This window comes from Diabrotica virgifera, chromosome 5 (genome assembly GCF_917563875.1).
Source record: "Diabrotica virgifera virgifera chromosome 5, PGI_DIABVI_V3a".
NCBI lineage: Eukaryota > Metazoa > Arthropoda > Insecta > Coleoptera > Chrysomelidae > Diabrotica > Diabrotica virgifera.
The window spans coordinates 110155088-110170440 of NC_065447.1; the positions used below are offsets into that span (position 1 = coordinate 110155088).

General features: G+C 32.7%; 1 protein-coding gene across 1 annotated transcript in view; it reads right to left on the reverse strand.

Moving 5' to 3' along the window:
* Positions 1–14898, reverse strand: part of LOC126885093 (uncharacterized) — a 275171-nt gene extending 260273 nt beyond the window's left edge. Inside the window, exon 1 of the mRNA XM_050651517.1 lies at positions 12461–14898. Within this exon, the coding sequence (XP_050507474.1) occupies positions 12461–14305 (1845 nt within the window). The 5' untranslated portion in view covers positions 14306–14898. The remainder of the gene's footprint in view (positions 1–12460) is intronic.
* Between the last annotated feature and the right edge of the window lie 455 nt (positions 14899–15353).

Consider the following 15353-nt stretch of genomic DNA (forward strand, 5'->3'; position numbering starts at 1 on the left):
CTTGAAATTATATTGATGCTGCTTTTTTTATGAGTAATGCTTTCAGATTGGTTAATACCGATAATTGGAATATGTCTATTGATCAATGGAATATTAATTTTTTGACAAAAAGGCTCAGTGAATAAATTTGATTGTGCACCACTGTCTAAAATTGCTCTAGCTTTATGAAAATTGTTGTATTTATCCTTACCTTGAAATGTTACAGTAGGCAGCAAAACTTGTGTAACTGGAATCTTATTTTCAACTAATAAATTTGTTTGACTAGTAGATGGCTCTAAAATTATTGTTGATTTAATTTGAGAATCAATGTGCAGCAATGTACTATGCTTTTTTGAAAATTTTTTACAATTATCTAGTCTACACTGATCTTTGGTATGGCTTATATTTGATTTTATTTTTGGTAAAAAGTTATTTTTTATATAGTCAAAAGATTGATTTGAATTGGGGAAAGTTGTACCATTAGTAACATTAATTGCATTTTTATTCACATAGTTCATTAATATTGCCATAGCATCAAAAAATGATGTTTTAAATTGCTTTCGTGTTTCATAATGAGTCTCTAGATCTGTTTCATCACATTTCTCCTCTATAGTTCTCTGCAGTTGATTAAATTCTTGTAATAAATCATTGTAACCAGTTAACCTGTATTCTACATCTGAAATAGTAGGCAAATTGGTATCTATACTTGTAGCAAATTCATTTAACATTGCTAGTTCTTGAGTCAATGAATTTCTGTTTCTTATTAATTGTTTAATAGACATATTAATAATCAAAATGGAAATATAGGCTAAATAGAAATTGTAATCTAGCAATGGTTTGACAAAGGTATAAATAGACCTTTGACAATAATTGTATTTGTATTGTAACAGAGGTAATATCGTATCTACCTCGTAATCCTCGTATAATCGTACCTCGTAATATAGAAATGGTAAATTGGCAATTGATTGAAAACAGGTATAAATAGACCTGTTAAAATTGTAATCTAGCAATGGTTTGACAAAGGTATAAATAGACCTATGACAATAATTGTATTTTTCGTATTTGTATTTGTATTATTTGTATTCGTATTTTTATTCGTATTTGTATTCGTATAGAAGTAAAATCGTAATACCTCGTAATCCTCGTACCTCGACCTCGTTATATAGAAATGGTAAATTGGCAATTGATCGAAAACAGGTATAAATAGACCTGTTAAAATTGTAATCTAGCAATGGTTTGACAAAGGTATAAATAGACCTTTGACAATAATTGTATTTGTATTGTTATAGAGGTAATATTGTATCTACCTCGTAATCCTCGTATAATCGTACCTCGTAATATAGAAATGGTAAATTGGCAATTGATTGAAAACAGGTATAAGTAGACCTGTTAAAATTGAACTTATATTGAACTTGAAACTTGAACTTGAACTTATGGAAATAGTATCCCAAGTGTAATTATTGTGCAATGGTAAATGGACACATTATTTCATCAAAAATAATTGTATTTTACTTGAAAATTGTATCAATTTTGAAATAATAGGAAAAAATGCAATATTGACCTAGAAATGTACACCAACGTTAAATGAAATCAGTTCCAAGTTCTAAGTAACTGGAACTGTTATCGAAATGTCAATTTGACAAATATTCAAAAATAGATATTCTAAATGACTTCAAAATAATCGTTTTAAAGTTGAAAAAAGGGGGTAATCAAAATAATGTAAAACTGCAAACCCTTAATTACAGTAATATGATCAGAAAATAGTTTAAAAGGATATCTTCGTGTTATAATTTTAATAGCGTTCTTGAACTGTAATTTATAGTTGACCAATTCGTTTGTAGACTGAATGTCACCTCTTTGTGTAATAATTTCTCTAAATAGTTCACTACTTGACTGGGCCACTGACTGCTACTATAGACTTCGCTTGTGGCTTCTTCTTCAATAGATTGTTGCAATTGATTTTATTGAATATCACCTCTTTGTGTAATAATTTCTTTAAAATTGTTCACTACTTGACTGGGCCACTGACTGCTACTATAGACTTCGCTTGTGGCTTCTTCTTCAATAGATCGTTGCAATTGACTTTCAAAATATCCGGCTCGAAGGACCAAAAAATATGTATAAATATCTTGGGTGGACTGTATTATTTTTGTGGTTCTAATAAAAGGAATTTATCTTCAATTTATTAAATTTATTCTTCGTCTAAAATACATTCGTTGGTGTACGTAATGAAATTGAATTATTGGATCTTGTCATTCTGACAATCGGCAACTTACAAAATATCAGCAAATATGTCATTGCCACCTTATTTAGGATTAAACAAATTATGTATTAAGTTTTAACACTATGCATGTATAGTTGTATATTTTATACTCGTTAATAGTATGTACAGATTCAGATGAAATCTTCTGAAGTTCAGATACATCCCCTGAAAATATTCCTGGAGCGCCCATGCAAGTATCTTGCACAGTTAAGATGGCCCTCAAATCGCCTGGCCTGTTTATTTTCTTTATATTTGAATATTTAAATTTACTTTAAAGTCAGGTCAATGATATTTTTTGTAATAACAATTTTTACCCTTTTGTTTAACTTTGGGGGGACTTTTGGGGAAAATAACCGCTATCCTCCAGCCAGACCGGCATTTTTGTATTAAGTTATCATGGAAGAGTCACCTGAAAAATTTTCAGGTTGCCTAAAATACCTAATCAAAAATGTCTCACAGCTCTTGGACCAAGAAGATTCTTACCAAAGAGTAAACATAACAATTTCAGACAAAAATAATATGATTCAAATATTTGACTTTATAAATAGGAAATTGGCCAAGTTCACAAGATAAAAGCATAACACAAATATTACCAAAAAACATTTAATTATAAGTACCACTGTCTTTTTGTATGTAGCGTATGCTTTTGATAAAGTTTTAACGGGCATGTTTATTTTACAAAGTTTATGTCGAGATAACGCGGAACTTTCGCAATCTTATATCTGAGAAATATTTTAGAATAAAACAAAAGGGCCTCTTATAACTCTATATTAATGTAACATCTACAGATTTATAACAAATTAAACATTTTGAACAAATCTCATTGTTATCTAAATACTTTAAAGATGAGGCAGTAAAATGTTCAAAGGGAAATATTTACAGCGACCAAAGATACAATGAGGTAAAGTTGAAAAATCATCAAACTTTATTTTTCTCATTTTGGCATAAAATTTGATTTTTGAACATGTTAAACATTAAAACTCTTTATCTTAATAGCCTAGATGACATCCATGGAAAGTACCAAGAGGCCAATAGTAATATAATTACTTTGATTCTGATCCCATATTTTAAATATTTTTTATTAAAAATCATTCTTTTCTATTCTCATACTATAATACCGGGTGTCCACTTATATTTAGCCCCATTCTAACTGCCTATAACTTCTAAACGGCTCAAGATAGAAATATGCGGTTTTCGCTGAAATGTTTCATTTTAGTAAAAGATTTTTCTGAATGTATTGAATTTTTTATATCGCTTTGAAATGCGAAAGAAAAATGGCGGATTTTTGAAAAAAACGTTGTTGACTTTTTTTTAATGGGACACCCAGTATATTTTTTTGTAAATTGAAAAAAAGGTCATTCACCTATCCAGCGATATAAAGGTTTTCAAAATGGGTTGTCAAATCACTGAGTAATTAATTTTTAAAATGAGGGGTGCAACGTTGATATCACATACCTAAATAACATAACTGAGCAAAATGATATTATGTTATGTGATTTCCACATTGCATCTCTCATTTTAAAAACTAATTGCTGTCATTTGGCAACCGATTTTAAAAAATTTTATATCGCTGGATAGGTAAATGACCGTTTTTTCAAGATACATCAAAATATACTGGGTGTTTTAATAAAAAAGTCAGCAACGTTATTTTTTTTCAAAAATCCGCCATTTTTATTTAAAAGCGATATAAAAAATGGTCACTTACCTAAAAACTTGAAAAAACGGTCATTTATCTATCCAGCGATATAAAAAATTTTTATATCGGTTGTCAAATGACTGAGCAATTAATTTTTAAAATGAGATGAAATCACATAACTTGGTTAGTTATGTTATTTAGGTAGGTATGTGATATCCACGTTGCACCTCTCATTTTAAAAATTAATTACTCAGCGATTTGACAACCGATTTTGAAAAAATTTATATCGCTAGATAGGTGAATGACCTTTCTTTCAATTTACAAAAGAATATACTGGGTGTTCTATTAAAAAAAAGTCAACGTTTTTTTCAAAAATTCGCCATATTTTATTTCATTTTTGAAACCGATATAAAAAATTCAATTCATTCCGACCAAACTTTTACTAAAATAAAACATTTCAGTGAAAACCGCATATTTTTATCTTAAGCCGTTTAGAAGTTAAAATGGGGGAAAATATAAGTGGACACCCGGTATATCAATTATAATTTCACTACCTGTATCATAATGAACTTCATTATGATACAGATTTTCATTACGATACAGATTTTTAACCAATAGAATCGCGACATTTCATTCGCGATGAAGGTGGCACACGCGCAGTGACCAATGGCGAGTCAATTATAAATATGCGCTTTGACAGTTCTCAATATGTAAACAAACTGACAAACTACTTAATTTATTTGCGTTATAAAATTAATAAACTTAAATATATTTTTTGTTGTGAATGATCATAGAAAGAATCGTGTTATCAATTATGAAATTAGTACTCTATACGAAACTCGCAAACCATAAGCAAATGAAAATTGAAGCAACCGCGGAGTTTATACGAAGGGTAAAACAGCTGCTTCGTTCACACCTTAACAATAGAAATTTGTGTAAGGCACTAAACACCTACCTACGCATGTTCTGAGCTTAGCTATTCGTTTGGCATTGTTAAGTGGAAAAAAACGGACATCAAGAATCTTTATCAAAAACTAAGAACACACCTCACAAAGTCACAAAAACACCATCCTTGAACTACAGTAGAAAGAACGACATTACCACGGAATCTAGGAGGAAGAGGACCTATGGATATATGTGAGCCATTAGATAAACAAATTTAAGAACTTATTTTCAGATGCAAGCTAAGACCTCTATTCTTCATCGCGCGATCTGCGCAGTAGATGACACAACATCGATCAAACTGAGGAAACCAGAAATGCGCATAAATCACCTTACAAAAGACGGAAAAATGCGCACCTGGATGGGTAACCTCTGCACGGGCGACATCCCAATGAGGTTAGCCAAGACTATGTCAACAATACAGCGTCGAACTGTTGGTGACATCAGGAAAAATGTTCCCCGAAACTAAAGGAACGTTACTGGTCATTCAGGATCAGGTTATACCAACCAAAAATTACCTGAAATATATCGTCAAAGACCATCAGGTCCAAACCGCCAAACGCCGATATGAATGTCAAGCCCAAGAAACCATCCAACATCTTACAGGGGGCTACCAGGAATTTGCTGCAACTGAATACAAGAAACGGCATAACTTAGTAGGAAAGATCCTTCATCAGGAGATAGCTATCAAGCTGGGACTACTCCAAACGGACCATCTCCCATATTATCAATACGTCCATGAGAGTATGCTATACTGGGACCGCACTGTACTCACAGATCAAACAGTGGCTCATAATAGACTAGATGTCGTACTATGTAGTTAATAAATTAACAAGACAAAGAACACTAACTGATGTGGCGATACCTTAGTTTAGATACGATAGTTCCGCAAGGTAGTGTTCTCGGGCCGCTGATTTTCTCACTCTACACAGCCGCTACACATCCGATATACCAGAGTCTCATAATACTAGGATCGCTTCCTTTGCTGATGACGTAGCAATACTAGCGGTAAATGAAGATCACATACAAGCCTCACAAGACCTGCAACACCATCTGGACATACTCATTGAATGGTACACAAAATAGCGAACAAAAGTAAATAAAACAAAATCATCTCAAATAACGTTTACAAATAGCCACAACACATGCCCACCTGTAAGAATGGAAAATGTACGAATACCAACAGTAACAGACGCTAAATACCTTGGCCTCCATCTTGACCAACGTCTTACTTGGAAAAACATATACAGACTAAAAGAAGACAACTAGACTTAAAATTTCGGCAAATGTATTGGCTCCTTGGACACAGATCAAAACTCAACATCAAAAAAAAAATTCTTCTATACAAAGCAATACTCAAACCTATTTGGTACTACGGACTACACCTCTGGGGCTGTGCAAAGTCAACATCACTGAATATCATCCAAAGACTTAAATATACCTTTCATCAGAGAAGAAATCCATCGAGCCTCGGAATCACAAAACGAGTGTACCATTCACCATGACAATGAGTTAGTAAAGGAATTATTCCATAATGGCCCTGTCACAAGGAGAATAGATAGAACCTGGCCTCAGGACCTATTTTAACACTTTAACATAAATAGAATAAGATGAGACATCATTGGAAGTCTCTTCTTCATGCCCAAAAACAGGGAACAAATTTACTTAATACTCTTTTAATTATGTAGATTTTTAAATAAACATAATTACATAAAAAAACAAGCTGAAAATGCGAGAATTGTCACAACGAAAACTTTGTATATTTACGTATTTTAATTCACAATATGGAAAATTGCTATTATGAAAAGTAGTTTAGAATTAATAATTATGTTTTAATGTGCAATTATATCATTCTAATTTAAATGTTATGAACTATAAAGGTAGTTTACTCTTGATCGAAATTCATATTTTTTATATACCTCGTATAAAATTAATAAAATTTTATACAAGGTATCCCAAAAGTAGTGGAACGGTCGAATATTTCGCGAACTGAACATCTGATCGAAAAACTGAAAAATACGTGTTCAATCATTTTAAAAAATCTATCCAATGACACCAAACACCAACCTCCACTACACCCCTGGAGGTGAGGTGGGGGGTAACTTTAAAATCTCAAATGGAAACCCCTAGATTTTCTTGCAGATTTGGATTCGTTACGTAAAAGTAAGCAACTTTTATTCAAGACATTTTTTCGAACTGTGGATAGATGGCGCTATAATTGGGAAAAACGATTTATCCTGATACCATAGGTAAATTACAGAAACGGTCTAATATCTCGAGAAATACACTTCCAAATGAGAAACCAAACAAATTTTTTAATACTTTTCGAAAACCTCCAACCCACCCCCTGGAGGTGGGGTGGGGGGTAACTTTAAAATATTAAATAGCAACCCCACTTTTTATTACAGATTCGGATTTGTCATGAAAAACTAAGCAACATTTATTCGAAACATTTTTTAGAATTGTTGATAGATTGCGCTTTAATTGGAAAAATACGATTTATTAGCGCCATCTATCAGCATTTTTAAAAAATGTTTCGAATAAATGTTGCTTAACTTTTCATGACGAATTCGAATCTGCAATAAAAAGTGGGGGTTGCTATTTAAGATTTTAAAGTTACCCCATACCCCACCTCCAGGGGGTGGTTGGAGGGTCATGTTTAGTCTGTGTCGATAGGTTTTCGAAAAATATTAAAAACCTGTTTTTTAGTTTCTTATTTGGAAGTGTATTTCTCGAGATATTAGACCGTTTCTATATTTTACCTATGGTATCACGATAAATCGTTTTTCCCAATTATAGCGCCATCTATCCACAGTTCGAAAAAATGTCTTGGATAAAAGTTACTTACTTTTACGTAACGAATGCAAATCTGCAAGAAAAACTAGGGGTTCCTGTTTAAGATTTTAAAGTTACCCCCCACCCCACCTCCAGGGGGTGTAGTGGGAGTTGGTGTTTGGTGTCATTCAATAGATTTTTGAAAATGATTGAACACGTATTTTTCAGTTTTTCCATCCGATGTTTATTTCGCGAAATATTCGACCGTTCCCCTACTTTTGGGAAACCCTATATATGATGGTTGCATCATAAATCTTAGAACATGAAGAGCTTTTTATGAAGAATAACTTTTATTTGTCAAATTAAAAATAAAAGAGTTATAAATGAAAATGTTCTTGGTATCCATAATTTGAGAAAAATCTTTGGAAAATTTGTCAAATTAAAAATAAAAGAGTTATAAATGAAAATGTTCTTGGTATCCATAATTTGAGAAAAATCTTCAAATATTTTTTCCATTAGAAGGATGTACACAGGCACAATACTGGCTAGTGATTTTAGTCAATAATTTTGCCAATTCGACAAAAAAATAATTTCTAAATTGTTAATAATTATTACTAAATAATTAGTGTAGTTTTGCCAATTTCGGCAAAATTCTCAAAACACAAAAAAATTACCTTTTACAATCACTAGCCAGTTGTATCGAGTTTAGGGAACGACTAGGTATACATAATATTTTAATTTTATGGCAAATGGAACAGTCCATTTATCATAAAGGGGAGGCCGTATTTATAGTGGTATAAACCTTTTTAAAACTGTTAATAAATTATTGCTTTTAAAATATTTATACTTAAATTGTATTTTTGGACATCTTATTTATTTTATATAATAATTAAATTCACTATCAAATGTCATTGATATTTTATTAATACTTAATTTAAAATTTAGTTTGACATTCACGAAGTGTCAAACTCAAATGTAAATAACCTATGCTTGGCAAATCGAGATTTAAAACAAAAGTAGCCTACTTCCTAATCAACCATTTGAGCTGACGTTTAGTGCGTCTGTAGGAAATAACCGGATTGTGACGTCACATTTTAGACTTTGAGGTCGACTATCTCGAAGACGGTTAGATATATCGAAATTCCGTTTTCAGATTTGGATTCAGAAGGCAAAACTACATAAGAATCCATCGATACACCTGCTCTAAGTATTGCAGGAGCGGCAACGCAATAACACACAGACTTTTGCAAATTTATAAACGAAAAGTTTTCGTTGAAAAATGTGGCGATACCTAACAACAATAATCTACGTACTAAATTTACTGAAAAGATCGCCAAATACAGAGACCTGGAAATTCAAATACGAAGACAATGGAGAATGCAAAGTACCCAACGATACATATTATTATGTCTACTACTGGAGTCATTTCGAAGAACCTCCTCGAAAGCATAAAAAAGCTGGGTCTAAATGAACATCTTTATGTGACCATGCAAAAAGCTGTACTACTCGGAACGGCCAGATGTGTACGAAAACTTTTGGGAGATACACCTCGATAACACATAAATAGTCGCACCAGAGCTCAATTCTTTTGATACCGTAGGTATCTGGGATGAGTCAGTTTTCCCCTTAGGGAGAGTGTGAGCCGTATGGCTAAATGTGGATAAAATAATAGTAATTATTTATTCAATACCGATAACGTAGTGTATCGTCAATCATTATAATAGGTATTGTATTTTATCAAATATCTAATTTCAAAAAAATTTTTGTGGTTTCTTTAAACAGATTAAAAGAGGAGTTGTTAATTTTTAAACATTCTGTCGTCTGATTTCGTTAGTTTCATGTTTACTTAAAAAAGTTGTGTGACAAACTTTTTAGTTGATAATTTTAAGGAACACAGCAATAAAACATACATAGTTCATGAAGAAGATTTCTCGAAAATTTTAACTCAAAATATGTAATAGAAAAAAAGTTATGTTATTTTATAGACGAGCAGCACACCCCAACAAAACGCTTATTTCTCGAATTATTGACCACGGTGTGGTGAATGGCTAATTTTGGTCATATTTTATGTTTTTGATAGTGATGAAAACGAAAATTAGGTTTATTTTGAAATTTACGTGGGGGAACATAGTCAAAATCGCAATTTTATCCTGAAAATAAAAAAAAAATTAAATCACGATTTTATTTTGCGTTTAACTCGCTACAAATCTGTTCTATTTTAATACTTTTTTCTGAAATTTTTATTGTATATATTTCTAACCTTTTTGAAGACAATGGAATCTGTTGGAATCTTTCGGTCTTATTATATTAAAAGTTATGAATTGTTTAAAGTAAAAAGTGCAGATTCCTGAATTGCACAGTTTAATGGCAAAATTTGAGTAACAAAATTTGAAATTTAGCTTTTTAATCAAAGGTTATGTTGAAACATAGGGTACAAAGAACAAAATATTTTATAGAAAAAAAAAATGGTGCAAGTTTTGATTTTAAGAAAAACGTGATTTAATTTTTTTTTTTATTTTTATGGAAATATTGCAATTTTGACAATGTTCCCCTATCTAAAATTCAAAATAAACCTCATTTTCGTTTTCAGAACCATCAAGAACATAAAGTAAGAAGAAAATTAGCTATTCACCACACCGTGGTCAATATATCGAGAAATAAGCGTTTATTTTTGGGGAGTGCCACTCGTTTATAAAGTCACATATCTTTTTTCCTATTGCATATTTTAACTTGAAATTTTCCAAAAAACTTCTTCATGACTTATGTTTTAATACTGTGTTAATTAAAATTATAAACTAAAAAGTTTGTCAAACATATTTTTTAAGTAAACATGAAACTAACGATATCTGACGGCCAAATGTTTAAAAACTAACAGCTTCTCTTTTAATTTGTTTATACATTTCTGAAAAATCTCGTTGTTATCTAAATTCTTCAAGGATGGTCCAGTAAAATTTTTAAAAGGAAATATTTACAGCGACCACAGATACAGCAAGGTGAATATGAAAAATCATCAAAATTGATTTTTCGCATTTTTGCATAAAATTTGATTTTTGAACGTATTCCACAAATTCTAGATAAAAATAAATTCATATTCGGATTCAGCGACCTCGAAATCATAAAGAATGACCAAAATTTGCCATTTGCCTATCACGGTCGCTTTTTCGATTTCTAAACCTCAAATTAGGACTGTGCCGCTCGCCTATAAAAAGTTATATAAATTAAGGAGTAACAAATTTTGCAAGGAAGGAAAATCGGTGCATGAATAGTGCAAAATGAAATAGATAGACAAGAAGTCGACAACTGGGTAGATTTAATTTTTTTAGATACACATGTAGAGGTGTAGAAGTAGATGATACAAAGTAAGTCTAAAAATATCAGCGCTCAAAAAGAGATACTGCATAGCATTATGTATTTATACAAAACAGCTAGGATACAAACACAAAAAATATATTCTGATAATAAATTGTTGATAATAGAAAGTGGTGATGTACAAATACTCCTAGAGAATTAAAGAGATTCAATATTATTTTTAAACTCAATAATGAAGACCTCATTAATTATAGAGGTATAAATCTACTGAACACCGCACTTCAGCTTACCAAAAAAGTCCTTATCAACAAAATCAATAAACTAACAACTTTATCAGATGAACAACAATGATTCAGCTGCGGAAGATCCTGCGAAGACGCCGTGTTTGTACTAAGACAAATCACAGAAAAGGCCGTCGAGTAGGTACAATAAACCAGCATATCTATGTTTTATAGGCCTGACAAAGGCTTTCGATCGCATCCAAGTCGAAGACCTCTTACACCTACAGTATAGAAGAAACATAATAATCAATATTATACAAACCATCGAAAACATAATGTCATTCCATAATAAAATACAGGCAAAGATAAATGGAAAACTAACACAGTTTATACCAGTACAAAGCGGAGTCAGACAAGGTGACTCGTTAAGCCCACTGGTCTTTATTATAATAATGGACGAAATAATACAAGTAGTACGTAAAGGTCATGGTTACAGAATGGGGAACAAATAAATCCAAATATTATGTTATGCAGACGACGCCACATTAATCGCCGAGTCAGAAGATTAATACACATCTTCAATACAACAGCCAAAAAATACAATATAATAATATCAGCATAAAAAGCCAAGTGTATGACAACATCTAAAAACCCACTACGATGTAAAATCGAAATTGATGGGAAAATAATAAAGCAGGAAGCAAGGTTTAGATATCTGGGAATGGATATAACTAGTTAAGGAGATGTTAAAGAAGAAGTACGACAACAAAGCTTAAAAGCAAGTAAAGCGTCGGGATCTCCTAATGACACAATCTGGAAGAACAAACACCTAAGACAGGACACAAAAGCAAGAATCTATAATGCAGCAATTAGACCTATATTGACATATACGGCGGAGACACAAGACCTGACACATCTAAAACGAGACGAGTGCTAGAAACAGAGATGAAAATACTTCGACGAATATCAGGGAAAAGTCTGCTGGATAGGGAGAGAAGCGAAAACATAAGAAGAACATGCAATTAGAAGACAAATGGATGGGTGACAAAACGGAAACAGGAGTGGAACGAACACATTAGTAGAATTGCAGAGGATATGACAATGCGAATAGCACGAGATAAGTCACCAAATGCACAAAGAAGTATTGTCAGATCAAGAAAAGGTGTGTAATACATACAAGAAAGAAGAAGAAGAAGAAGAAGAAGAAAACTTTTTTTAAAAGAAATTATAAACTAAATTTCACAATTGTACAAAAAAATAGATAAAAAGAAATATAAGGCAATCTATATTATCAAAAGGGCTACTACTTAAGACTAAAATATATAAAATACTCACCTGCGGAGTCCAACTACAAGGATGCGTTGACCTAGTTTGGCTTTTGGACCTTGACTTAAATATTTTCTTCGCCATCAACCTACTGCCATGGTGCATCACACTAGAAGAGGATTTGCTCTTCTGCATGGTGGCACCGCTGGTCACTGCTGAAGAAGATTTATCACTTTTATCATGCTTGTCGTGTTTACCATGCAATAATTGACTTAAAAATGAATGCCCACTTTTCGCTGAGGGAGGAGATGAAGGCAGAGATTTTGCACCCTCATCTACCACCCCAATATCTATACTACTTCTAGAGCTCGAAAATCTGCTCTCCACGTCCGAAACATCGTACAAGTCAGAAAATTTTAAATCGCGATACGTTAAAATCCATTCCTCGTTGGTTTGACAACCTTTATTTAAACCATCGTCATCACCGGGTTTAGTAATTTCACCTTTTGCTTTAATATTGCGTAAATTTCTGTCGTAATTCACTCTCTTAAATCTGTCCACTTTGTCCACATCTACACTTTTTTTACGGGCCATCCTAAGGTAACGTTTTATGGTATCACTTACTGATTGCGATATGTCGTCGTTATCTACACTACTTCTTCTACGAAATGATTTACCGTCTTTCGTTGGTACTTCGTCTCCTCTTTCTTCCTGAAGTTTTCTATAATCTTCTTCAACTTTTTGCAGTACAGCTTCCGGTATCGGTAACGTTTGTGTACCCCAGTTGTGAAAGGAAGGTTCCGCTGTAGCCGTTTCCACCTCTATTAATGGTGGAGGATGAGTTGGGGTCGAAGGGCTTTCTTTTTCTTTTAGAAGCCTCTTAAGAGACGTATTTTCATAATTGCTTCTTTGAGGTCCATAGGCAAAAGACGTAGTATAGCCAGTACCACCTCGGCTTCCCCTAAAGCCTTTCGTTTTTCGTAACTCGAAGTATAGTTTTTCTAAGGCCCTTCTATCCGTCAATAAATCACTGATTATTTTGTCTCTATTTGTGGATTGACCATAGTAACGACTTAAAGTATCAAGCAAGGATCTTTGCATGTGATCACCTTCAAAATGAACATGTTGAGTATGTTGAGCATGTTGAGCATGTTGAGCATGTTGAGTATGTTGAGATGGCAAATGTGATGAATGTCCAGCGCTGTAGTAATCTCCACCGTATAGTGTTAAGTGTCGTTGTAGTTTGTCTACTAGATCTTGATAGTTAAAATCTGCTTTTGCTTTTTCGGGCACCGTTTCTTCTTTTCCCAAAGAGAGATATTGTTCCAACATGTTTATAAGTTGCTTATCTTCTGCTGTTTCCTCTGGTGCTCCTGTGGGGCTCATCTTTTGATCATAGCTGGAATATCCCGAAGGGTTACCATTACGACTTAGGAATTCTTCTTTTAATCTTCTTACGTCGAATTTTCCTGTAGAAGTATGCTCAATGGCAAGATGAGTAGGTCTTGTTGGTTTGTCAGGTTTACCTAAACTCACCTCATCAGCAGATACAGCATTTCGGCAACTACCACCTTTCCTAGAAACTCTTTTTTTCTTCTGTCGAAACCCGATAGCTCCAGGATAGGAATTTTTTCGCCATAACAGAAATCTTGGTTCTTTCTTGCACACTTCTTGGAAATACGCTTCTATTTTCGGAATATCTTCCACTCTATTTTGAGCACCATCAGGTATTAGTTTTCTTCCAGCGTCGGCCATATAACGCCAAGTTTTTCTTGTAAGCAGCCATCTTTCTTTCGGTTTTGCCTTTTTACTCTTTTTTCTTACTGACTTTCCCATTGTTATGGAATACTCTGTGGATTCTGTACTGGCACTTCTACCTAGTGCTTTTAATTTTGAATTTCTTTTCTCAGACATCTTTTATTAGCTTAATTACAGTCTTGACATTACGTTCACAAATCATTTGCAGGACTGTTGCCTGACCACGTATCCCATGATTTAAAATCTCCTTGGCAGTTTTTCAAACTCTCTTGTATTCCTCTTCAATTAAAATATATATTCAACAATATGTACTCCACTGAATAAAATAGTCTAAAATTGAAACTACTTGGCACTATCTATTAGCGTAGGTTTTTAAAAATTTGAATCGTAGATTTTATAAAATTATTACAATTATATTAGAGAGGTTTATAAAATACTGTTTGATTGGTTATAAAGTCCTGCTAAACTACTGGTATTGGTGGTTATTAAGTCACGTCAATTACATGGTCACTGGTTTTACAAATATCACTAATATTATTATTTAATGTTTACTGTCACATAATTTTATATAGTATTTTTGTTAATTGGCCGTAATAACAATTGAGCGCACATTAATTTCGTCATCATCCCGGCAGAAAAAAAAACTAAATTTCACCGGTAACAGTATGTCGGCTGTCATTTTCCGATATTCTAAAATTTTAAAAATTGCGCGAACGTTCTGACTGAGACTGGTGAGAACTGAGGAGACAGACTTAAGAGCGCGGATTACTTTGAATAAAAATATCACATTTGGCAACAGATATGTAGTGAGCTAGACGAGAAAATAAAGATAAATATTAGATCATAGAATAAACTTTACATATAAATGAAAAATCACTTGACGAGATTTTGTATCTTTTGATAATAATTAAGGATAATATAGTTTTAAATCCTGGATGTATGTTTGTTAAAAGTGTTATATGTACTATTTTTAATAATTCGTTACATATTTTGTGTTGTTTTAATTAGGTACACAAATAATAACAGTATATTAATTTTTTTTAATCTCTTGCACGCATATTAAGAGGAAACAGTAGCGATCAACAGGTAGCGAAAACGCGTTCCAAGATTGCGGCTGTAATTTTGAATATTTTTTCGAGATATTTGGCACACGTATTCGTAATATAACAAAGAATGGCGGTACAGAGCCCAATTTGAAAAATAT